This window comes from Rhinopithecus roxellana, chromosome 15 (assembly GCF_007565055.1).
Source record: "Rhinopithecus roxellana isolate Shanxi Qingling chromosome 15, ASM756505v1, whole genome shotgun sequence".
Classification (NCBI taxonomy): Eukaryota; Metazoa; Chordata; class Mammalia; order Primates; family Cercopithecidae; genus Rhinopithecus; species Rhinopithecus roxellana.
In genome coordinates this window covers 85986977-86013662 of record NC_044563.1, presented here as the reverse complement: position 1 = coordinate 86013662, position 26686 = coordinate 85986977, and the positions used below count along the sequence as shown (strand labels likewise).

Sequence of the window (26686 nt, the reverse complement as noted above, 5' to 3'; positions counted from 1 at the left end):
TTTGCCTTTCAGGACTTTAGCCTTTGTTTCAACCATACTTACCGTCAGACAACATGTTAAAATCCTATATATTCTAGCTACATGTTTTTAGAGAACGAGTCCTGAGCTACTGTGTAATAAACTTTCACGTATTGCCACCAGTAAAATGTTTCCCATTTTTCTATTAAGAGAACAATGGGGCTGGTCGCGGTGGCTCACGCCTGTAATCCCAGCACTTTGGGATGCTGAGGTGGGTGGATCACCTGAGGTTGGGAGTTCGAGACCAGCCTGGCCAACATGGTGAAACCCCATCTTTACTAAAAATACAAAAAAACAAGCTGTGCATGGTGGCAGGTGACTGTAAGCCCAGATACTCAGGAGGCTGAGGGAGGAGAATGGCTTGAACCCAGGAGGCGGAGGTTGCAGTGAGCCGAGATCATGCACTGCACTCCAGCCTGGGCAACAAGAGCAAAACTCCATCTCAAAAATAAACCAAACCAACCAAACAAACAAAACCCAAAACAAACAAACATACAAAAATAATGAGAAGGTACCGCTCCAGAGGCATCCTCTAGAGGGAAATCACCTGGGATAATCTGCAGCTTTAAATCAGGATTATGTCTCAAATATCCTCTCAAACCTCCCTTGTTCTCTGAGTTGGAGAAGTTGGTGTGGTGCTTAACAAAGTTATTCAGGCCACTTGCTTTTTGCGTTGCACACTGGTGGTCTTTGTGTTTTCTCCCTATCACCCACCTAATTCCTTCTTTGTTTAGGAGGCTTAGCATGGTTGGAATGGGTTTCCTCAGTCTCGCTTTCTCTGCCATTCTGTAATATTAAATTGGGGACTCCAAAGGGGACATTCCCATCTCTTCCGGCAGCCCATCCCTACCCAGATTTCATATCCTACATTGCAAGGACCCCAGAGTTGAACCCCACCTTCCTCTCTGACTTCATTTTTTTTTTTTTTTTTTTTTTGAGACAGAGCACCCAGGCTGGAATGCAGTGGTGCCATCTCAGCTCACTGCAACCTCCACCTCCCAGGTTCAAGCGATTCTTGTGCCTCAGCCTCCTGAGTAGCTGAGACTACAAGAGTGTGCCGCTATGCCTGGCTAACTTTTGTATTTTTAGGAGAGACGAATTTCACCATGTTGGCCAGCCTGCTCTGAAACTTCCGGCCTCATGTGATCTGCCCACTTCAGCCTCCCAAAGTGCTGAGATCACAGGTGTAAGCCACTGCATCTGGCCTTTTCATGCCATTTTTCCACTGCTCCCTGTGTTTCAGCCTCACTAGACTTTTGTTTCCTGAACTCTAGGGCAAGATCACTCTTGCCCTAGAGGCTTTTTGTCTCTGTTCCATCTGCCTGGAAAACTCTTCCCCCAGACCTTCAGGTAGCTAACTCCTTCCCACCAATCAAAAGTTTTGGAATCCCTAGTGTTCAGAATCAACAGCTCAAAAGACCACCTAAGTTATATGGGTCTTGCACACCAACCAGAAAAAAGGCGAATCACCTTCTAAAACAATAGGGCAAGCAAAGCAGCCTAAGAGATAAGACAGAGGTATGTAATACCACCTCACTCCCGAAGAACAAAGAACAGTAATTTCACTTGCACATATTTGACATCCAAGCCATGAATGAGTTCCTGATGGCTCCCAAATTACTAAACTGATTGTTATTTTTGCTAAGGGAATACTTGACATGGGGCTCCACACTGAGGACTCTCAGAGCTGCTACAGAGGGACCTGAAGACATGAGGTCTAGGGTGAGAAGCATCTGCCTTCATAGACTTTATGGACAAAGAAGGAATGGTTTTTGAGGGGGGGATATTTTTTGGTGGGCTCAGCCCATCATCACCTGTGTGTTACTTCTTGTCACTGAGTCACTTCCTGCTAGAATAATAATTATTATTATTTTGAGACAGAGTCTCACTCTGTGGCCCAGGCTGGAGTGCAGTGGTGCGACCCCGGCTCACTGCAACTTCTGCCCTCCAGGTTCAAGTAATTGTCCTGGCTCAGCGTCCTGAGCAGCCGAGATTACAGGCGCCTGCCACCATGCCTGGTTAATTTTTGTATTTTTAGTAGAGACGGGGTTTCACCAGGTTTGCCAGGCTGCTCTCGAACTCCTGACCTCAGGTGATCCGTCTGCCTTGGCCTCCCAAAGTGCTGGGATTACAGACTTGAGCCACCGCGGCCTATAATCCCAGACTGGTCAATAATGGTTTTGATAAAATCACAACCAACCTGTTGTTTCTGTTCAGTCACGTACTTGATCTATGACTCTGAGCAAGTTGTTTCACCTGAGTTTTAATTTCTTTCCCTGTAAAATGGGGATAATGGGACCATCTCATCACACTGGTTAAGTATTGCAGGGACCAGAAGAGAACAAGGGAAAGCACTTAGCAAATGTTATTATCTGCTGGGTGCAGTGGCTTACGCCTGTAATCCTAGCACTTTGGAAGGCCAAGGTGGGCGGCTCACTTGAGGTCAGGAGTTCAAGACCATCTTGGCCAACATGGTGAAACCCTGTCTCTACTGAAAATACAAAATTTATCTGGGTGTGGTGGCGGGTGCCTATAATCCCAGCTACTCTGGAGGCTGAGTCAAGAGAATCGCTTGAGCCTGGGAGGAGGAGGGTATAGTGAGCTGAGATTGTGCCACTGCACTCCAGCCCGGGTGATAGGGGGAGACTCAGTCTCAGAAAAAAAAAAAACAAAAAACAAAAAACAAAACGTTGTTATCTGACTAGAAGATGGAATTAGTATAGTCACTTGCATTTGCCAGATCACGGGAAACCCAAAAGTTACAGTAATGTCAGCCAGGCTGCTGAGAGCCCTACCCCATCATTAATGCATGCTAGAATCAAGACTTACCCAGGCAGCTTGCTACTTCTGGGTTCCACAGCAACACCATGTCTTACTCCCTGCTGGAGTAAGTGGGCACACTGGTTTTCCTCCAAAGTTCTTTCTTTTCCCCAAGACAAATGTTCATCTTCAATTTCATTTTCCTCTTTCTCTTTCTTGCCCATCTATTTCCCACTCCCTTTTGATCACTCTCTCAAACTGCCCATTCCCCTCATCCTGGTCCCCTTCCTCTCATTACCCCTCCTTGCTCCCATTGCCCTGACAGGCTTTCCCCCAGCCCTTCCTCCCCCTAGCCCAGCCACTCTTCTTTGCACTTATTCCTCCCCTCTCCCCCACTTCCTTGTCCTGAATGGCCATTTCAGCCTGAGACACTACTGCATGTTGGCCTCTTTCCCTCCTCTCAGCTGTTGCTGGCCTTAGCCATTTCTATGCGTCATTCAGATTCTCACAGTCAGATACCAGAAGTGCAAAGCTCTCAGCAGCACACAGCCTTCAGCATGTGGATGGGGGTTCCAGGGGTCTGGAGTGGGACCTGAGAAGGCATATCCTTGGCTTCCTTGGGGCTTGCCAAGGAAAGGCAACCTATAGGTCAGTACCCTCGGGAACCCAAAGTTTTGCATGTCTCGCATCTCGGGATCTTGCACTGAACTGCCTTCCTTGGGCATGCATTGCGTCTTTGCATCTTCTCTTGATCTGCCTTGTGTAGGTCCTTCCTTCAGGCCCTATGCTTAAGACACTTACTGGAAGGCAGTCTGACAAGGCAAGGACCCAGCAGGCAAGACTCAGTACCCATCTGTGGGAGTATCCTTCTTGCCCATACTCTCTTTTCATAAAAAATAACTGGTTTTATTTTATTTATTTACTTTTTTTAAGAGGGAGTCTTGCTGTGTCTCCCGGGTTAGAGTGCAGTGGCAGGATCTCGACTCACAACAACCTCTGCCTCCTGGGTTCAAGCGATTCTCCTGCCTGAGCCTCCTGAGTAGCTGGGATTATAGACACATGCCACCACAACTGGCTAAGATTTGTAGTTTTATGGAAGATGGGGTTTCACCATGTTGGCCAGGCTGGTCTCAAACTCCTGACCTCAGGTGATCCACCTGCCTCGGCCTCCCAAAGTGCTAGGATTACAGGTATGAGCCACCACACCCAGCCTAAAGGGGCTATTATTTTAGAGGTATAAATTCTCAGATACTGAGAGAAAAAGAAGAGATCATAAAATTTTGGGAACTGAGAAATAGATGGGCAGGTGGCTACTTTCTTAGTAGTCCCATGTAAACAGAATCCTAACACTATAGGATGAGCAAAGAACCATCATGATTAAATGATAGATCCCTCAAGAGACCTAGGAATTGGTGGTTCAAGGTATTTCTGGAAATGGGAGTGGAAGAAAAATGAGATTGTTTGAAAGCTTTTGAGAAGAAGGTAGAATTCAAGGTCCTAGCCCTAACTCTCTACTGCTTCTTTCAACAAACAGACAACTGATGATCTCCCGTCTGAAGAAGGTAAAATAGAGGGCCCTGCAGGCATAGTTGAGAGCAGGGATGCCATAAACCAACTAGAAGCTTAAGTACACATATGCACATTAAATGCCTGGTCAGTCAACCCCACTCCTCAGTCTACTTCTCCCACTGCTCCCCAAATGCTGGAACCAAGACATTTATTCTCTACACAGGAAATTGGAGAAGTTTTCCCTAGAAGATCTGACCAGTCCAAGAAGAAAGACCTAAAGGTCTATATATCTGGAGTTACCCAACAAACAGCCCAACCAGAGCACCCTATAATGAAGCTCCAAGCTGACAAGCTCCAGTCACTGGTCAGAACTTCCAATTAGCTTTTAGTCTTCCATTGTTAAACTACCCCATCCCACTTTGAATAGGGTTGACCTGTGTAACCAACAAAATTTCACAATTGACTACAAGTGTATACTGGTCGTTATGCAAAGCAAAGGATCAGAAGTCAAATAACTTTGGATCTCACAAGATCCAAAACTGGGGAAAAATTTCGCCCTGGAATTGTATAGTCAGCCGAACTATGAATCCAGTGCTAATGTAGAGTTAGACCTATTCAGACATGCAAGGTATCAAAAATTTACCTTCTCGAGAAGGTAAATTTACGTTCTCGAGAAGGTAAATTTGCACCCTTTCTCAAGAAGCTGCTAGAATTTGTTAGGGTTGGACTAAGGTAAAGTGATTTAGGTGTTTGCCTTGGGTGCACAATTTAATGATCATAAAAAAAAACCCTTGGTAATCAATATAAAGAACATTTTAATGAATACTTAAAAAATTGGAAGTAATGCAAAAAAAAAAATCCATGGTAAGCAAAGTATCAAAATATTAAAAACAGGATATATCAGGCAGGGATTAAGGTAAGTTGAGTGAGGCTAGGTCATCCAAGTGCAGGGTTGAATTCTGTCTTTATTAAATATTTGGACATTTTACTGATTACACAGCTCAGCCCTATTAAAGTGGGATGGCATGACACAGGGGCATGAATACAAGGAGGTGGGAGACTCATTGGTGGCCCTCTTGGAGTGCCTGGTTGTCACATAACAAAAGTTACAATATGATTAAATTTGTAGGAAAGAGGATAGTAGAATGTGTGGTGGCCTGGTGGTAGGAATGAGAGTTAAACCTTCATCTTCATGGTGTGTAATCAATAGATACTAATACCAAATAGAAACAAATGAGAAGTCATATTCACATGTTATACAAATACATGGAGATAAATTTTTAAAAAATGGATAAAAGGTTGGAAAGTGATTCCTTCTGGGAGAGGGGAATTGGGGTAGAGCAAAGCATAAGGCAAGGTGCTGGGACTATTTGTCTTAATACTGTAGAACTAGCTGACTTTTTAAACTATGTGCATCTATGACTAATAAAATAAGTAAATCAGTATTTGAAATTTCAGAAAATTAGTCTGAAGTACTCATCATGGGAAAGGCAGAAGTTTATTGAACTTCATTGCATGGATGTTACACTTCAGTATCATTTTTACTTTGAATTACATATGGGTGTAGGTGCCAGAATTGTCTCAGTGCTTGAGTCTCTACCAATCTTCCTAAGGTTATACATTTTCCAGGAGAGACAGATAGTCCATTTTCCATAACCCTCACAACTACATAGCAAGCCATGAAATGTCTACAGGCCACAGATGTCGGACAGATGAGGGAAACTGAGGCTAAGAAAGGAAAAATAACCAGTCAGAGCTAGTCTTTCCATAGTTAGCAAGTGGCATTGGAGTAGACTGGGTCCTAGAGCCTTCTGCCAATGAGACAGACCAGTGTTCATACCTTGACACCGGTGTTAGCTCCCTACACTGTAGCTGCATATTGGTTTCCTCTGGCCAGATCCCCACATTTGCTGTCTAGTTCTGATGTGACATGTATTACCTTTCCAAGTTGGTGGGTGCAGCTGCTTCCTGACATACGTGAGAGTTCACCACCTCTCCGGTTGTAGTAGCTAAAAATTCCATGCTTAAAGTTTCCTGAGTCAACCACCCCATTGCTTTTGCTCTTGCGTTTTCAGGGTTGAATTGAACTGCAGATCCACATATCTGGGCAACCTGGGGGCTGGCCTTCAAATGCCCCAAAGCACGACCCCATTATTTCAGGGAGGACTGATACTGCTAAATTTGTAAGGACCAAGGACTTATCTCTGGTTTTAGGCAATAAAGAGATTTTCTCCCCCTTCCCACAAGCTGGATTCCACCTGGAGGGATCTGCCCCTCTTCAGATGGGGCCTTTCTACCTACTACTACTTGCCCACATTCAGTGTTATAGCTCTGTCTCTTGAACTATACTTGGGATCACATATCCTAGCAGGGAATGTCCCAGGTTTCTGCCTCTCCCACATTACTCAAAGCCTGCTTATTTCAACCTGGAAAATTGGATAGCCTTATCACTCAAACCAGCCTTATCATTCAAATGTACATTTTTCAAGAGCCCTCCATGTCTTATCTCTCACTGCTTATATGCCCAATTAGGGTTCTGGTGCCCAAAACTGATTAAGACAAGGTACTAGTCAATGGGCCTAATTGGTTAACTATTTCCTGCCCCGAAGATGTGGCTATATGGCTGGGTTAGCATTTTGTTTCCAAAGGATTGGGCCCTATTGAGATGGAAGTGCTAATCTTTGTGCATGTTGCTAGTGACAAAACAAGAGTCTGGCTGACCAAGTGCTTCTTAGGGTTGAGAGGCAGTGAATGAGGCTTAGAGAGCAGGAAGCAGTCAAAGGATGGCTAGCATCTGTAGTACGGGTTACAGTCTCTAGGAGGTCCCAACTCTAGGCAGTGTGTCTCAGCAACAAAGCTTAGACCCCAAATGGTACCTGGTTTCTCCCCACCCCTTCTACTTTCTTTCCTTCCCTCCTACCTGCTCTCTCCTATAGATAGCTTGAAGGAACGAAGTTTTTCCATAAAGTGTCTCTTGCTCCCTACTAGTCAAACATATAATAACTAACTGTTATTAGTTATTAGTGTGTGGTCATTCAAGACTCTGGTTGGAGGTGTCTGTGAGAGGTGCCATCTTCTGGCCTAAGGTTCACCCTGTGCATGTTTACTGTGATACTTCTCTTTCTTTGGTTTGTCCCCATATCACCCAGAGTTTCTGAATCTTAGCAAGAAACCTGCTTTCTTAGAAGGTTGTGAGTGAGATTTCCAGTATGGCTACTCCCCGTCTTGTTAATCCATAAACAAGATGGGGACTTCCCTGCCGGGACGGTAGTTTCCCTGGGGTTTGCTGAGGGATTGGTTTGCAGAGCTATAGACTTAAACCTCTTTTCTTCTACATTGGGCTCAGGGAAGAGTCATGAGTGATTTCACATTGCTCCCAACCAGTTCATTTCTTTCTAGCCCTGAATGATCACTCTAGGCAGAGTCAGAATATATAGTGAAAAGAGCACTGCCTTTGGGATCAGGCAGACCTGGGTTCAAATCCTGACTCCACCACTTAAAAATTTTTTAATTTTTAATTTTTGTGGGTAAATAGTAGGTGTATATATTTTGATACAGGGATGTAATGTGTAATAATCACTTAAGAATAAATGGGGTATCTATCACCTCAAGCATTTATCTTTTTTGTTACAAATGATTGAATAAGTTATTTTCAAATGTACCATTAAATTATTTTTGACTATAGTCACCGTTGTGCTCCAAATATTGTGTCTTATTCATTCTAAAATTTTTTTGTACTTATTAACCATTCTCACTTCCCCTCCGCTCCCCCACTACTCTTTGCAGCCTCTGGTAACCATCCTTCTACTCTCTATCCCAATGAGTTCAATTGTTTTAAATTTTAGCTCCCACAAATAAGTGAGACCATGCGAAGTTTGTCTTTCTGTACCTGGTTTATTTCACTCAACATAATGACCACCCATCAGTGTTGTTGTAAATGACATGATCACGTGATCTCATTCCTTTTTATGGCTGAATAGTAGTACTCTATTGTGTATACGTACTACATTTTCTTTATCCATTCATCTGTTGATGAACACTTAGGTTGCTTCCAAATCTTAGCTGTGAATAGTGCTGCAATAAACATGGGAGTGCAGATATCTCTGATTTCATGTCTTTTTTTTTTTTTTTTTGAGACTAAGTCTTGCTTCTTCACCCAGACTGGAGTGCAGTGGCATGATCTCGGCTCACTGCAACCTCCACCTCCCGGGTTGAAGCGATTCTCCTGTCTCAGCCTCCAGAGTAGCTGGGATTACAGGCACATGCCACTATGCTCATTAATTTTTGTATTTTTAGTAGAGATGGGGTTTCACCTTGTTGGTCAGGGTGGCCTCGAACTCCTCACCTCAGGTGATCCACCTGCCTTGGCCTCCCAAAGTGCTGGGATTACAGGCATGAGCCACCGAGCTTGGCCCCTCTGATTTCATTTCTTTTGGGTACATACCTAGGAGTGAGATTGTTGAATCCTGTGGTAGTTCTATTTCAGTCTTTTGAGGAATCTCTAAAATGTTATCCACAGTGACTTACTAATTTACATTACCACCAACAGTGTATGAGGGTTCCCTTCTCTCGACATTGTTGCCAGCATTTGTTATTGCCCATCTTTTGGATAAAAACCATTTTAACTGGTGTGAAATGATATCTCATTGTAGTTTTGATTTGCATTTCTCTGATGATCAGTGATATTGAGCACCTTTTTTGTGTCTGTTTGCCATCTGTACATTTTGAGAAATGTCTATTCCAATCTTTTACCCATTTTTTGATCAGATTATTAGATTTTTTCCTATAAAGTTGTTTGAGCTCTTTATATATTCTGGTTATTAATCCCTTGTCACCTGCCTTGGGTTGGTTCCAAGTCTTTGCTATTGTGAATAGTGCCGCAATAAACATATGTGTGCATGTGTCTTTGTAGTAGCATGACTTATAATCCTTTGGGTATATACCCAGTAATGGGATAGCTGGGTCAAATGGTATTTCTAGTTCTAGATCCTTGAGGAATCGCCACACTGTTTTCCCCAATGGTTGAACTAGTTTACAGTCCCACCAACAGTGTAAAAGTGTTCCTATTTCTCCACATCCTCTCCAGCACCTGTTGTTTCCTGATTTTTTTAATGATTGCCATTCTAACTGGTGTGAGATGGTATCTCATTGTGGTTTTGATTTGCATTTCTCTGATGGCGGGTGATGATGAGCATTTTTTCATGTGTCTGTTGGAAGTTTTCTTTTGTGATATATCTTTGTCTGGTTTTGTTATTGGGGTAATACTTGCCTCATAGAATGAGTTTGGAAGTATTCTCGCCTCTATTTTTTGGAATAGTTTGAGTAGAATTGGTATTAGTTCTTTAAATGTGTGGTAGAATTAAGCAGTGAAGCTATTGGGTCTCGTGCTTTTCTTTTCTGGGAGACTTTTTATTATGGCTTCAATATAATTACTCGTTTTTAGTCTGTTCAGGTTTTGGATTTCTTTTATTATTATTATTTTTTTTCTTGAGACAGAGTTTTGCTCTTGTTGCCCAGGCTGGAGTGCAATGGCACGATCTTGGCTCACTGCAACCTCCGCTTCATGGGTTCAAGCGATTCTCCTGCCCCAGCCTCACGAGTAGCTAGGATTACAGGCATGCACCACCACGCCTGGCTAATTTTTGTATTTTTAGCAGAGATGGGGTTTCTCCATGTTGGTTAGGCTGGTCTTGAACTCCCGACCTCAGGCGATCTGCCCGCCTCGGCCTCCCAAAGTGCTGGGATTACAGGCGTGAGCCACTGCACCTGGCCAGGTTTTGGATTTCTTTCTGGTTCAATATTGGTAGATTTTATGTGTCTAGGAATTTATTTCATCTAGATTTTCCAATTTATTGGCATATAGTTGCTCACAGTCGTCACTAATGATTCTTTGAATTTCTGCAGTATCAGTCATAATGTTCCTTTTTCATGTCTGATTTTATATATTTGGGTCTTCTCTCGTTTTTCTTATTCTAGTTAAAAGTTTGTCAAAAGTTCAAGAAGTTCAAAAGGCCAACATTTTGTTTCATTGATCTTTTGATGTTTTTCTTCATTTCAAATTCACTTAGTTCTGGTCTGATATTTATTATTTCTTTTCTTCTGCTAATTTTGGGTTTGATTTGTTCTTGCTTTTCTAGTTCTTTAAAATTATCATTAGGCTGTCTATTTCAAGTTTTTCTTCTTTTTTGATGTAGGTAAGCTATAAACTTCTCTGTTAGTACCGCTTTTGCTGTATGCCATAGGTTTTGGTATGTTGTGTTTTCATTATCATTATCATTTGTTTCAAGGAAGTTTTCATTTTTTTCTTAATTTCTTAATTGATCAACTGTCATTCAGGAACATATTATTTAATTTCCATGTGTTTGTATAGTTTCCAAAATTTTTCTTGCTTTTGATTTCTAGTTTTATTCCACTGTACAACACTTTCTTTTTTTTTCCTACCATTTATTTGCCTACACATATCACTTTCTAATATCATCTCATAGCAAGCTCTGAGCCTCCCGTTGTACCCAGAGTTCTGTCCCATTCAATTATGGGTGGCTACCTGTCTACAGAAGGCCTTGTTTTCTGGTGCTTTTGCTTCTTCTCAGTCCTGATGCAACTAACTCTTTTTATGCTATGTGCCTGATACAACGATAAGCACTTTGTATGCATGATTTTACTTAATTTTCAAAATGGCAGTGTAAGGTTAATATAATATTATCGTTTTACACCTGAGCCTAAAAATCACTTAGATAATGTGCACAAAATCACACAACTTTTAAAAGACACAACTAGGACTGGAAAGACTTGAAAGAAGGCAACACAGTATAATGGCAAGAGAAAATGCTTTGAAGTCAGATACCGAAGCTCAATTCTTGGCTGTATTCTGGCTGTAGGACCTCGTATAACTCCCTTAAGCTTTCTTAGCTTCACTTTATTTGTCTTTTGAATGAGGAGAAATGTTCTGTGGAAGTATTCAGAGAACGAAATGAATCAGTGTATATAAAGTGCCTATCACATAGAATTAGATCTTACCACTACCCTCCTCTATCACCCAACCAGGTTCAGTCATCTTCCTACTACATGATGCTGCTCCCAGGCTGAGAGGAGAAATTAGGCAGGAACACATGTGACTATGGCAAAAGAGAGAAAGCAGTAAGTACAATATGAGCATACAAACTTTGTCAGAATGACAAAGTAGGACTTCATCGGGACAGTGATATTAAATCTAGACCTGACATGTTTTATCAGATTCCAAGTAACGGAAAATAGACGGAAGGAGCTTAAGAGTCCATATCTGACAGCTGGATAGGGCATGGAGTGGGGTGATGGAGGTAAAAGTATTCTGTAGACCCAGCCCTCCCCTCCCCAGCTCCCGGCTGCCATTTCGTGGTCATCTGGAGCCCAGGCTCCAGCTAGAGGGGGCAACAGCCCCAGGCAGTCTTTAGAAGGGACGGTGGAGTGCTAGGGAGCCTATGGGCCAGCCTACTCCCACCCCACAGAGAAGGTGGCATGAGAGAGAAAGGCCCAATATCTGCCTGCAGCTCCACAGACCAGCTGGGATTCTATTTTTAACCACCCCTGTCATAGTTGACAGCTTGGAACGCCTTCTCCCTCCTTTTCTTCCTTCTTCCTGCCTCTTGCAGCCCAGAATCCTGTAGAAATGAGGGATGGGAGCAACCCCAGCACTGGTAAACAGAAGAACCACTCTCCTTTCTCACTGTCTTCTACTCCATGCGGCCTTCTCCAGGGTAGTTAGTGGGTGTATTTTAGGGCATATTGGCTGTGAAGTGAATGAGGCCTAAAACTGAGGGCTTATCACTTGCACAGGCCCCTTTCAAGGCCCTGGTCAGGGTCTCAGTAATCTTGTATCTGTAACTTTGTGTTCTTTTTCTTTCTTAAAAAAGGGCAACCAATTTTATAAACTTTAGGTCCCACAAAACTTGTTTTTACTCCTCATGGGTGGGTCTTTTTTCCCATCTCCAGCCCAGTGTCTACTTCAACACCATTATTTTATCTTGCTCTAACTTACTGTATGACCTTGGGCAGCTTACCTTCCTGCTCTGGGCCTCAGTTTCCCCTGTCAGTTACAAGATGAAGCATCAAAAGGCCCCTCCTCCAATATACTATGCCTCTGATTATTCACGTATGTCTCCTTAGTGAGGTCCTCAGTTCCTGTTCTTCCTCATTTGTCATTGTGTGTGGAGAGGTGATATTGCTGGTTTTTGCCTGTCTCGGGCTAGATCATTCTTGTAGTAAAAGGGAGACTAGGTTCTCAGACTCCTATTCAGGTCTTTTTTGTTGTAGCTGCTAAGAGTGCTTCCATTTGGCAGAATCTTGGCCAGGTTTTGACACTGCAGAAAAGAGTACAGTAAAAAATCCCTACTCTTTAATTAACTTCTGTATACTTGTCATGGTCTGATCTCTGGTGTTTCACACACACACTGAATAAACTTAGTCTTACTATACAGTGCTTCTTCTTTTATCTTTTCATAAAAATTTAACAAGCATCCATTAATATAGTATCTTAACAGTGGCACCACTTTGGGATAATGTGATCAGGAATCATGATACGTCATGGATATGCCATTTTCCATCCCCATTCACAGTTACTGCAACACTGGAATGTAGGTAGAGGATGAAAACCCAGAAAGAATATGCACAGTCACATTGAGCCTCAGAGACTGGGCTTTCTGGCAAGGGGTTGTGCACAGTGGTGTGCAACAGTGGGAGAGACACGACAGAAGGATATTGCAAAATCCTTGCCTCCTCACCTGCCCCAAAAGAATCCAGAAAGGAAGTTCAGGAGGAAGCCAAATAATTTATTATTTCTTGAACAGTTTGGGCAAGGAAGGAGAGGGCAGGGCCATGGTCCTTAACTGGAAAGGGATGAAGAACCTTTTCAGTGCAGAATGGCCTGTTGGTCAGAGGTATGAGATTGGGCCTGATGGTATTTTCAGTACTGATTGGGAAAGGGCATTGTGAGGTCAAACTAGGAGCATCCCAGAGTCAGTCCTGTGCCAGGCTCCATAGTCTCTAAAACAATCAGTGCCATTAATCTGTGTGTGAGAGGCAGGTCAGCACTTGTCAGAGTTCCCACTGTGTAGAAATAGTTCACTGCTAGGGACGCTGTGTCTGTCCAAGGTCAGTGTCATGTTTCTATGGGCCAGGCTCAGTCCCATATCAGAGGCATGCCTCCTTTCCTGTGTACTGCTGCTCCATTCTTGTTCCTTTTGTGTCACATAACCTACCTTTTCCTGTGCTTTGGGGTTAGTCCATGCTTTGGGTGTCGGTCTCCTGCGTCAGTTGTGACTTGTGTTTTGTGTGTCTGGAAGGATCAGTGCTTGTCATTTGCCCTGCCTCAGCCCCCACGGCCCCTCTACTCCTCATCCAGGGCCCAGCGTGCTGATGGTAGTGTAACTAAGCCTGGACAGGGAAGCAATGGATGGAGTGGGAGGGTCCTCATCGGGAAGAGGCCTGGGGCGAGCTCGTGGAGGCCGGGGGCAGCAGCGAGCGCACGTTTCCAGGCAGGCCTGGCGAAAGCGACGGTGCATGAAGCAGTAGACCAGGGGATTGATACAGGCCGAGGCATAGCTCAGCAAGTGAATGAAGGAGATAGGAGCACCTGAGAGTGCTCTGTGTGCACCCAGGCCATCAAAGGCGCGCCACGTGTTGGCACTATAAACTGGCAACCAACACAGAAAAAAAAGCACAACGATCACCAGCAACATTCGCACCACGCGCTTCTTAGCCAGCAGCTTGGCCTGGGTGGGCCGGGAGCCGGGCCCAGGAGCCGTCAGAGCCGACAGCTCCAGTGCAGGCCGGGAACGCGGAAGCTGCACGTAGCAGCCATCACTGTCTTCACCAACTGCGCCAGTCTCAGACCGGCAACGCCCGTTCTGGTGAACAGCACCTGAGCACAGAGGGTGGGCGGTCAGAGAAAAAGGCAAGAGTCTTCCCAGTTTCCAGCCCAGTCCCCACCTGACCTCCGCTCCCAGCCGTAACCCCATTTCCAGCTTTCTTCTCACCTTCATTTTAGCTCCACCCACTCCAGCAGGCCCCATCGCCCTCCAAAGCTCCGCCTCTTCCACATTTTGCTCACCTGGTCCAGCCCCACCTGGCAGCCTGCCTTGGCTTCGGACCCTGCTTTGGCTCTCGCTGTCACTGTCACCGACAAAGCGAAGCCCTAAGTAGAGCTCGCGAGAGATAAGCCCATAGGCCACGGCCATAACCACACCCGGGATGAAGAACAAGAGCAGGAGCAGCAGTACGGACCTGAAGGCAACACAGACAGATCACTCGGGTTTCTGTCCAGCTATAATCACAGATGGAGAAAAAGCCAAGGACTGGTGTTTCTAGGGCTGTGGCCAGGTACCTGAAATAGGAGTAGGATTTGGGGGTGCCACTGGGAAGGGAGAGAGAACTGCAGAAGGGACCGAAACTGGAACTCCAGGGTGGTGGATGCGGAATAGGAATTGGCGTGGTAATTCTCCAGGCAGCTGGAGGAAGATTCTGGGCAATGGTCGTAATCATCTAATAGAGGTGACAAAGGAATTCCTAGGATAGTTTGTGGGTAAGCTCACCAGGTCTGGCGGACCCGTGCACTGGGCCAGCGATGCACGCACTGTAGCACACGAGGCCCCACTGGTTGCACGACGGTGTACACGGGGTAGGGCACCATGAGTAGTCCGGACAGCAGCCACGTGGCTATGATCACGCGAGCCGCGTGGGAGCGCGTCTGCCATACTCGTGCCTGCAGTGGTCGGCAGATGGCGCTGTACCGCTCCAGTGCTATGGCCACGAGGCTTAGTGTGGACACGCTCACAGACACCCCTAAGCAAGGGAAGAGACAGGAAGGAGTCACCTAGGAAACTTGCGCTGCACAACCATCAGTGGGACTTCCTCACACCCCTCCCTGCCAACTGGGGAGGATCCCTACATCCACAAGAGCTTTAGGAGGGGAGAATGGCAAGTGGGGGTGCGTGGTTGTCTCACCCACCCATGAAGTAGGAAACCGCCTTGCAGATAACTGTGCCAAAGATGAATGTGCCCATGAGATTGGGCAAGAGGGTGAAGGGCATGCAAGCCACAGCCAGCAGGAGGTCGCTGACTGCCAGTGAGAGGAGGAAGGCATTGGTGACGGTTCTCAGGCGGCGGCTCAGTCCCAGGACCACAATGATGAGCACGTTTCCTCCAATGCTCATCAGGAAGATCACTGCATAAAGAGTGATTCTAATGGCCAGCTCCAATTCTGGGTAAGAAAAGGGAGAGGTGGCAGTAGGAGGTCAGCCCTCATTCAGCCAAACCCCCCTCCTTCCCTCTTATCCCCAACCCTCATTACCCAGCCAGATGTCTACATTCCCCACGCAGGAACTGCTCAGTAAATGGTGAACTTGAATCCTTTAGCCTTCTAACCCCTTGAGGTTTGGTTAAATTGGCCCAATTCTGCCCTTCCTTAAGAAAGCCTGCCTCTTCTCAACTTTTGTTCCAAATCTTTCTCTTTGCAGCCAAACTTCTTAAGAGGATATTTGTGTCTTCTCATTTGCTCTTCAATCCATTACAATACAAGATTCTGTACCCTATCGCTGCATACTTCTTCCCAAGTACACTAATCTTTAACTGCTAAATTCAAAGGTCCTTTCTTAGCCTATTATATTTGACCTCCCTATTCTACACTGTTGATAACCCACTGCCTTTTAAATCACATCAGATCATGTCTTTATTCTCTAAAGGCAAAAGCAAAAAAAATCCTTCACTTATTCTCTACTGTCTGCAACCCCTCAGAATGTCATCAAGATCTTCCCAGAAGGGACCTCTTTCTCCCCTACCCCCTCCCTGCACTGCAGCCATTTAAGCAAGCCTCTGAATGACACAGTTTCTTGAATGCATCATTTGCACTTGTGACTCTCTCCCTGCTCAAGCTGGTTTCTCAGACCGGAATACTCTTTCACCAACCCTCCTCACAACTTCCACCCCTCATGACAAGCTTATTTTCTGTATCTGGTGAATTCCTATTCATCCCTTGTTGGTCAAGACTCAAAGTGACTGCTACTTCTTCTGTAAGGCCCTTCTGGATACCTTATTTGGTATTACTCTCCCCTTTCTCTGACCCATGCCTGTTTCTTACACAACTGTTAAAGCCTATTTTACTTCTGCCTTGTATTTTAATTCTCTCCAAACATTCATTCTCACTCTATAAACATTTACAGAGGACTCCCTTTGTGCTAGGCACTGGGGACAAAGAGATGAACACGACAAGCTCCCTGCCATTTGAGAACTCACAGTGGGGAAGTAAACTCAGATACATAAACAGATGTGATAAGGAATGAGGCTGAAGGATATATAATGTGCTGTCGGAGCTCATAGGAGGGACACCTGTGTGAGGCAGAGGAGCTGGGAGGCTGACCCCATTCTTTTGTGCCATTGTCTATTAAAAGATGGATTAATCTTTGGATCACTACATCACAACCAAGCAGATTTAGATAAAATCAAATTGGATTGAAAAGGACCGAATCACATGCCTATGACCTCAGCATGAGAGGGATTAGAGCTCGAAGGTAGAGAGGGCAGGGGACAGAGCCTCCTAGATTGCAGAGAAGGAAGGGCTCAAAGCTGCAGTCCTCTCTTCCAGAGCCCCATACTTTGACCCTCATTTTAGCTCCCAAATTGTAAACTACAGCCATGCACTGAATAAAGATGTTTTGGTAAATGACAAATTTCGTATATGATGGTGGTCTCATAAGATTATAATGAATAGCTAAGTGCAGTGGCTCATATTTGTAATCCCAGCACTTTGGGAGGCCAAGGCAGGAGGATCACTTGAGGCCAGGAGCTTGAGATCAGCCTGAGCAACATAGCAAAACCCCATCTCTACAAAACATAAAAAATTAGCTGGGTGTGGTGACACATGCCTATAGCCATAGCTACTCAGGAGTTTGAGGCAGAAAGATTGCTTGAATCCAGGAGTTCGAGGCTGCAGTGAGCTGTGATAGTGCCACTGCACTCCAGCCTGCACAACAGAGTGAGAGTCTGTCTCAAACAAAACCCAAAACAACAATAACAAAAGATTATGATGGAGCTGAAAAATTTCTATCACCTAGCTATGTTATTGTAACATTGCAGCATAATGCATTATGTATGTGCTTGAGGGGATACTGGTATAAACAAACCTACTGTGCTGTCAGTCATATAAAAGTCCAGCACATACAATGATGTACATGATACTTGATAGTGATAATAAATGACTGTGTGACTGGTTGGTGTATTTACTACATTATACTTTCAATCATTATTTTAGAGTATACTCTTACTTATTTTTTTAAAAAGTTAACTATAAAACAGCCTCAGGCAGGTCCTTTAAGATGTATTCCAGAATAAAGCACTGCTACTATAAGGAGATGACAGCTCCATGTGTGGTGTTGCCCTGATGACCTTCCAGTGGGACAAGATGTGGAGGTGGAAGATGGCAATATTTATCCTGACCCTGTGTAGGCCAATGTGTGTGTTTGTGTCTTGGTTTTAACAGAAAGGTTTTTTTTTTTTTTTTTTTTTTTAAGTTAAAAACAGAAAAAAGCTTAAAGGATAAGAGTATAAAAAAAGAAAATATTTTTGTATAGCCATACAATGTGTTTTTTGTTTTACACTGTGTTATTACAAAAGAGTCATAAAGTTTATAAAGTACAAAGTTACAGTATGCTAAGGTTAATTTATTATTAAATAAGGAAATTTTGAAAAATAAATTTAGTGCAGCCTAAGCATCCAGTGTTTATAAAGTCTACAGAAGTGTACGGTAATGTCCTAGCCTTTACATTCACTCGCCACTCACTCACTGACTTACCCAGAGCAACATCAACTCCTGCAAGTTCCATTTATGGTACGTGCCCTATACAGGGGTATGATGGTTTATCTTTTATACTGTATTTTCACTGTACCTTTTCTATGTTTAGTTATACAAATACATAATATTGTGCTACTCTTCCCTACAATATTCAGCACAGTAATATACTGTATAGGTTTGTAGCCTGGGAGCAATAGGCTATACTATATAACCTAGGTATGTAGTAGGCTATACCATCTAAGTTTGTGTGAGTACACTCTATGATGTTTACACAATGAAATCACTTAATGATGCATTTCTCAGAAGGTATCCCCATCATTAGTTAATGCATGACTGTATTTTCTCATAACAAAAACCAATTTATTTAGAAATTGTAGGCATCAAATAAATGCTATTTATAAAATCTTCCAAACTGAGCTCAGCAGTAACATTCTTTGCTCAAGACCACACACCTGATAAGGGGCTGAATCAGAATAGAAGCCAAGTCCCTGATCCTTAAAGTACTTTGCCTCCTACTGTTTGTTCCTGCAGTGCTCTGTCATTCATCATACTGCCTCCTTGGTTTATTGTTTGTTTGTTTGTTTGTTTTTGTTTTTGAGACGGAATTTTGCTCTTGTTGCCCAGGCTGGAGTGCAATGGCATGATCTCGGCTCACGGCAACCTCTGCCTCCTGGGTTCAAGCGATTCTCCTGCCTCAGCCTCCTGAGTAGCTGGAATTACAGGCATGCGCCACCATGCCTGACTAATTTTGTATTTTTAGTGAGATGGGTTTCTCCATGTTGGTAGGGCTGGTCTCGAACTCCTGACCTCAGGTGATCGCCTGCCTTGGCCTCCCAAAGTGCTGGGATTACAGGTTTGAGCCACCGCACCCAGCCCATACTGCCTCCTTCTTAATCAAATCTCAATCTAAATGCCTCTTTTTCCCTCTCTCTATACTCAACCATGTCGTTTCTCACTGTATTAGTATGTATGTAATTCTCTGTCTTCCCCACTAGACTAGGAGCTTCTTGAGGACAGGGGCAATGTCCATCTCACTCTCCAGTGTATCCCTAGCACTTGTCATCCCTAGCACAAAGGAGGCAGTCAACACATGCTTGTTAATGAATCTTGGATGATTCTGTCTTTCAAGACAGACGTGCACCTGCTTTCTCCTTCCTCATCCATCTCTCATCTCTGCAGAGGTGCTCCAGCATGCCCTGTCTTCTTCTTCTTTGCCTCTGTCTTTTTGGAGACATATGTTGGAAGGTCCTTGTGGGGGTCAGTGAGAGGCTATGATTTCAGACACATAACTTTTGTTTTTTATATGCAAACTATCTATATTTCCTTTAGAAGCTGGGCCTCTCTCTGTTATGGAAGGCTTATAGGTGACAAAATTTGAGGGTAGTAAGTGTGTGTGGTGGAGAATAAAGGACCTTTATGGGGGAGACCTCTGTTAGAGAGGTCCTTGGACTCAGAAAAGAGCTGTGGTTTATCTTGGACTCACTGTTTCTCCTCCAAATCTATTGTCCTCCCACCCCCAGCCTCCACCTCTTTAATCTTTCTAGGTCCATTATCTTGCTTACATCTGCCTCTGGATGTCTTTCTTCAACTAATTATTGATGCAACTGCCACACCTCAAATTGGTACAGTACTGTGAAGTATGAGAAGCAATTTCTCATTCATTCATCCAGCTGATACATCCCATGTGTGTTTCCTGGAGCTTGGCTAATTGTGATGAACCATAAAGATGGAGCTAAATCTCACCCTTACGAAGTTCTCAATATGCTTGGGGACTCCCGAAATTTAGAAGATAAAGTCCCGGTAAAAATGACCAGCAACTGTGCAGTGTTTTGCTGTTTTACCGGACATTCCTAGCTATTATCTTATTTCCAGCCACCACTGTCTCCACAGGTCTTTGCTGTTGAACAGTTTGGAAATGTGAAAAATTCTAATTAAAAGCAATTTTAGAGCCAGGAGTTTGGGGAGACAGAGCAAGGGATAAATAGGTGAAGCACAGGGGATTTTTAGGGCAGTGAAACTATTCTGTATGATACTGTAATGGTAAATACATGCCATTATACATTTGTCAAAACCATATGACACAAAAACCTGAATCCTAATGTAAACTCTAGAATTTAGTGAATAATGTATTGATATTGGCTCATAAATTGTGACAAATGTACCACACTAATGTAAGCTGTCAATAATAGGGTAAATTCTGTGTGTTTGTGTGTGTATGGGCACTCTGTACTTTTTGTAAACTTAAAACTGCTCTAAAAATAATCTATTAGTTTAAAAAGTCATGCACAAAATAAATCAGAATTAGACTTGTATGTATGTGTGTGTGTGTGTGTATTAATGCGTGTTTGCATGGTGGAATATGAGTGATGACAGTGGCTTCAGTGACTAGAAAACAGGCATGGGCAGAAGGATGGGAGATAGCACCTACTGGGGTACATTCACAAGTGCCTTGATAGTCTACCCATGAGCATCATCTCATCATCTTCCTGGGGATCAGAGGAAAACTGGCATCAGACCAGGGGACTCAGAAGACTGGGACAGTTCAGTTCTTCTCCTGGTGTTTAGAAGATCGGTATTTGTTCTGTCTAGATAATGGCAGAGAAGTATGAACACAAAAATCCAGACAATGTGACATAAAATGAAAACCAAGCCTTTCTAAGGAAAAACTCCACAGAACACTGAAGCTGCTGATGCCTCAAATTCTGCATTCTACTGGCATGTTTGATCTGTTCACCCATGCACACAGACATCAAAGTAATACCCTTGTCTTTATGATAAGCAGGGATCACATCCAACTGACTGTGGGTAGTGGCTGGGTGAATGGGGGAATCCACATAGTGGGTACTGAGGGAGCAGAAGTAATATGCAAGGGTGTGTAGGTAATATCAGAGTGAGTGTTGGGCATACTTTAGTCTTTGAAATAGTATATGGGTAGGTGAAAGTCACGAAATAACTGGAGAATGGTAACAGCTACATGCTTATAGGTAATATCCGATTGAATATGGCTTACATTTAAGTTTAGATAATATCTGAGCAAGTGTAGTAACATTTGAAAGAGCAAAGGTTAATATTCAACTCTCTGTAGATAACATTTTGTAGGTAACATCTTCAGGAAGCAGAGATTACATTCAGAGGTCTACTTGTGAATAGTGGAATATCCAGATAATGATAGAAATTGCTGACTGAGCAGAAGTAATATCCAAGTATGTATGGGTAGTATTTGAGTATGGATAGATGTTAGCATGTTAAACTAAATTAAGATGTTAATCTGGGCCAGACATGGTGGCTCATATCTGTAATCCTAGCACTTTGGAAGGCTGAGGTTGGCAGATCTCTTAAGTCAAGGATTTAGAGACCAGCCTGGGTAACATGGAAAAACCCTATCTCTGCAAAAAATACAAAAAATTAGCCACTTGTGGTGGCACATGCCTGTAGTTCCAGCTACTCAGGGGGTTGAGGTGGGAGGATCACCTGAGCCTGCAGAGGTCAAGGCTGCAGTGAGCTGTGATCATGCTACTGCACCCCACCCTGGGCAACAGAGGGAAACTGTCTCAAAAAAAAAAAAAAAAAAAAAAAAAAGATGTTAATCTGAATAAGTGAAATAACTGAGCACCTGAGTGAATGTAAGTAATATTTAAGCCTTTGTGGGTATTATCTGTAATATTATCTGTGAGAGTAATATTTGTAATTTTATGGGTAGTATCTGGGGAAAGCTTACTTAAGTGAGCATAGATAATATCTGATTGTGTGTGGATAATAATAAAATGAAAGTGAGTAGTGTTTGATGGATGTGTAACACCAAAATGACTTCGGACAATATTAAAGTGAGTGTGGTAACATTTTTCTCTCTGTGGGTACTATCTGAGTGAACATGGGTAATACTCAAGTCTGCATGGATTATATAAGAAGAATAAAGTGGTAACATCCAAATTTCTATTGGTAACATTGGAGTGAACCTGGGTAACATATGCATCTGTGGGGATAATATCTGAGTGAGTGTGGCTGACAGGGTCTCTGTGTGTAACATCTGACTGGCTGGGTAACATCCGAATGTGTGAGAAGCATTTAGATAAGTAAGGCAAATTTTTGCACCTGTGCTCTGAATTGCTTCACATCCTGCTTTCACAGGGACTCTGCTCTATTGACTATCCCCTTTCTTATCTGCACCTTCAATCTTCCTCTCTTGGCCCAATCAACATCAAACACTTTTAAAAGCTCTTGTTTTAAAATATGTATGCACACACACAACAAACCTACACATATACCCGCCCCCCTACCCTAACCCAGCTGCCTCAATCTCATGCTATTTTTGGCAATATCCTGCTTTTCTTTCTCTCTCTCTCTCTCTCTCTCTGCCTACCAAACTTTTGAAAGTTTTGGCTATATACCCTGGTTCACTTCTCATAACTCCCTCTCCCACCAGCACAATCTTCAACTTACCATAGTCAAGCCTCAATACCTACAACTCCTAAATATTTTCTTGTTACTGAATCTGAAAGATGCTGTTCTGACTGTCCTGTTTTTTATTTATCTAACTTACATCAATAGCATTTGACATCGTTTACCCCAACCTGCTTGAAACTCTCTTCTTCTTGCTTTCTGGAAGGGCATAGCTCCTGCCTTTCTGACGGTTTCATCTGAATCTCCTTCATAAATTCTCCTTTCTCTGCCTGGGTTTTAAATAATGGTCTTACGCAGAGTCTTGACCCAGGACCTATTTTCTTCTCATTCTATACAAAATATTATGATTTTAACTATTCTCATGGCTTCTACCTTCTGTAGGCAAAGACCTTCAAGTCTGTATTTTCCACCTCAGACCTCTCCTGTAAGTTCCAGACCCCTGGATTCAATAGCTTACTAGGTAACCTCACCTGGATGTCCCACTAACATTTGAACTCAATGGGTTCCAAACTGAATTTATAATTCCTTCTTCCAAACCTGTTTCTGCTGTTTTGTTATCTTGCTCATTGTGTACAATTGCTATAGCACCAATATCCATTCAATTGTCCAAGTTGGAAATCTGAATATCATCCCTTGACCTCTTCCATCCTCTCTGCTTCTAATCTGTTGATTCCATTTCCAGAAGAGGCTCTCAAATCTATACACCTCTCTCTGTCCCCCTTGCCATTACCTTAGTCTCAGCTAGCATCATCTTTCACCTAGACCAGTGTAATACAGTAACCTTCTAAAGTACCCCCCTGCCTTCCATCTCATGTCTTCTAATCCATTCTCCACATTATAGAACTAATCCTGGTAGTGCTACTGAATCTTTTAGAAGTTCCTATTGCCCTCAGGATAAAGTCCACATTCCATGGTCAGGTCTAGTAGGCTCTCTGCAAACTCTCTAGGCTGGTCTCCAGCCTGTTCATTATTCCCTTCTTAAGATATATGTTCTAGCCACTCAAAACTATGTCACAGTGGATTAAAGTGCCATGAATTCAAACTTGGAGCTTTTTATACATCTTTTATTTGGGATGCTTTCTGCCTCTTCTGCCTGTTTACTTGATTGACTCTCCTATACATACTTTTTTTTTCCCCCCAACAGGAAGCTTAGAGCCAGTCTCCCTAATTTTTTTCACTCCGTATCTCATTTCCTTAAGAGGCCAACCTTATTTCTCATGGAGGCTAGGCTGGGCTAGAGGTGCTCCACTTGTGTTCCCACTATCTTTTCCCTATCAAGGCTCTTCCACTTTGTGCTTCTATCCCCTGCTTGTCTGTCTCACCATTAAGCTTTGAGCTCCGTGAAGTAGGAATTGTGTCAGTTTTATTCAACTTACATTCCTACTACCAAGCACAATCTCTGGTTCAATAAATATTGGCTGAATGACAGAATCCAAGTGTGAGTGTGTAACAACTGGGCTGAGAAAGCATAGATTATTTCGTGGGGTAAATACTTGGATTACAATTTATTCCAACTTTCCCTTCTTGAGTTTAGAAAAATTTATTTCCTTCACTAGAATCCCACTCCTTCCTTTTCTGCCCACTCAACTTCAAGACCCAGCTCCAAGGTTCTAGCCTCTGTGAAGTTCTTTTGGTGCCCACAGTTTAGACCCTTTCATGAGATTTCCACTGTGTCTGTGATTTTTCCATTTGCTTTTTTCTCTCTGCACTTGGCTATAGGTCATGAGGGACCAGACTGGGTCTGGTTTGCCCTGTGCCCCCAGCACCTAGCCTAGGGCTGAAGAGGGAGCTTGGAAGATAGCTGGAGACATTACTTGCAGACAAAGAGAGGACAAGGCCTTGAAAGCTCCAACTAGGGCGGCAGAGGGGTTTGAGGAGTGAAATGGAGACAGGCAGCTTTAAGGAGCATCTCCTAGTGTCCAGCCTAAATCAGATTTGAGGATCTTTTTTGGGATACCTGGGGGCTGGGGTGTCAGATGTGATCACATCTTCAGTTTCCCATTCAAGCTTTCCAGAGTGCTCCCTCCCTCAACCAGCCCCCTTCTCTTCCCAATCCTGCCTTTCTTTCTTCCTTCCCTTCTCTGTTGTGGCTTTGTGAACTGCATGTAAGAGGGAAAAGAAGATCTGCAGGGTTGGCAAGAGTAGATCCTCGCCTTCTAACTGGTGTCTAGGAGAGGCTGCGTGTTGGGGAAGGGGCTGTGCTTTGGGGCGAGCAGCGGCTCTGGGTGTAATCAGGGGACCAGGATGTGAAGGAGTTCCGACCAAGTGGTGTGAAGCTATGAACTTGTGAGCTGTGGGGGTGAAGGTGTGAGGGGAGCTGTTTGGGGGCTGAGGGAGTACTATGAGGGGCACGGTGTGGGCGTTTGAGAAGATAGTGTGGAGCTCGTGGGGGGACTCTATTAGTGTCCTGGGGTACAGTGAGAAAGAGCTTGTGGAGGGGGATGAGGGAGGCACCCACCTCGTGTCCCGGTTCCGCGAATGCGAGGGGGCTCGCAGCTGAGGTTGCCCACACTGCTGCTGTTGAGGAGAGGCGCCCCCGGGCGGCACAGGGAAGCCCCCGGCTCGGGTCCGGTTCCCTGCACGCTCCGGTTCAGCTTTAGCAGCTCCATGGCGCCCGCCGAGCCCGCCGCCTTACTCTGCTCGGCCCGGCGGGCTCCCACCGCGGCTCCACCTGCTCACGCTGCGATTCCGGCTCAGGCTCCCACCGCCCTCCTCCCCCGCCTCCCTGCCCCGCCTGGTCTCCGCCTCCAGCCCAGGCGCCTGCCCTTCCACTCTCCCGTGGCTCGCCCCGCCTGGGTTCCCGTCCCTCCTCCAGCCTCTGTCCCACCAGGTGACTGTGCACCCCCTCTCTGGCTTGGGAGTTCTCCCCTCCCTGTGCGACTGTCCTCCAGGCTCGCCCCCTCCCTAGATCTGTCCTGTCTCCTCTTAGAGATTTCTCTCCTGCCCACCTCTCTTTATCACCCGCCCACACCCTCGATTCCCCGGAATGACAGAGAGAGAGGGAGAGAGAGGGGGGAGGGGGAGAGAGAGAGAGAGAGAGAGAGAGAGAGAGAGAGTGAGAGAGAGAGAGAGTGAGAGAGAGGAAACAAGAGTGTTGGCAGCGTAGCGGGAGGTTTTGGGGAAGGAAGGGTAGGAGGCGTTGGGTAGAGACGGCTGCCACGGATCCAACATCTTTCTCTGGTGTATCAGGGATCGTGGAGGTGGCGTTGGAGACCGGGTCTGCGTGCGTCACCTGCTGAGGCGCACATGCTTTAGTCTGCGCCTAGAGCCGCGTTTACCGTACTGTGTTGCAGTGACCGCAGTGACCGTGACACTATTGCTACCGTAGTTCTCTGCAGCTCCTCGCTGCGGGACTGGGGTAGCTCCTGCATCTGTCTCCGCAACCTTCACCTCCTATCGGAGGCTCAACACTCAGGCTTCCACTTAAGGTTCCCAAGGAGCCGTCCACAGCTGGGCGGGAGTGGGGGTGGGGCCGGGATTTGGCTCCAGGGGAGGCTTACCAGGGGAAAGGGCTCCCGGGAGGAAGCTTCTGACTTGGGTGTTGAGGGCAGTTGGGGGTGGTGGCAAGAGCTGACAAGGATAAACCCGAGTAACGTGAAGATGGGATATAATTCTAACGCCGGCCCAGCGCAGGCAAAAGAGGAGGAGACGGTTGACTTTCTCCACCGTCTCCAGGCAGCGCCCACGCCCACCCGACACGCTAACGCTCCCTGTTTACTCTCAGTGCAGGCAGAGCTGCCTGTGTAGGGTGTCAGGTTCCCACGAGTGGGGGCTGGAAGGGGACTGGGTCACTGGGGTGCAGCGGGAACAGGGCTGAAGGGTGCAGGACTGAACTGGGTTCATCTTCTCAGGGCAGGATTTGCCTCTTCTACTATTTCAGCTCTGCTCCTTATGCATTCTCCTATCCATTCCTTTTCTTCCCCAGATTCCTATCTCCAGATTCCTATCCATTCTTCAGATTCCAGATGAACTCCAATACGATGTGAAATTCTGTCTTTTGACCCCCAGCAGTAGCTGTAAGAGGTGGGGGGCCGGCGTCAGTGGAAGAGCAAATTAGAGAATGGAGTCTGGCTTTATGGGGGAGTCAGCAGGCCTTTATCCAGTCAATCTTTTGGAGAGGACCTGGTTTAGCCAGCCCTGAGTTTATAGGGGCTGAAGCATTGAAAGAGAGTTGAAAGA

At 44.7% G+C, this 26686-nt stretch overlaps 1 protein-coding gene across 1 annotated transcript; it reads right to left on the bottom strand.

Moving 5' to 3' along the window:
• Positions 1-13076: 13076 nt before the first annotated feature.
• Positions 13077-25310, bottom strand: CCKBR (cholecystokinin B receptor). Its single transcript, XM_010383510.2, has 5 exons — positions 24966-25310; positions 15269-15520; positions 14853-15102; positions 14372-14544; positions 13077-14182 (listed from the first exon to the last, which is right to left on the bottom strand). The coding sequence occupies exons 1-5, from the start codon at positions 25114-25116 to the stop codon at positions 13656-13658; spliced, it is 1353 nt and encodes a 450-aa protein (XP_010381812.1). The 5' UTR covers positions 25117-25310; the 3' UTR covers positions 13077-13655.
• Between the last annotated feature and the right edge of the window lie 1376 nt (positions 25311-26686).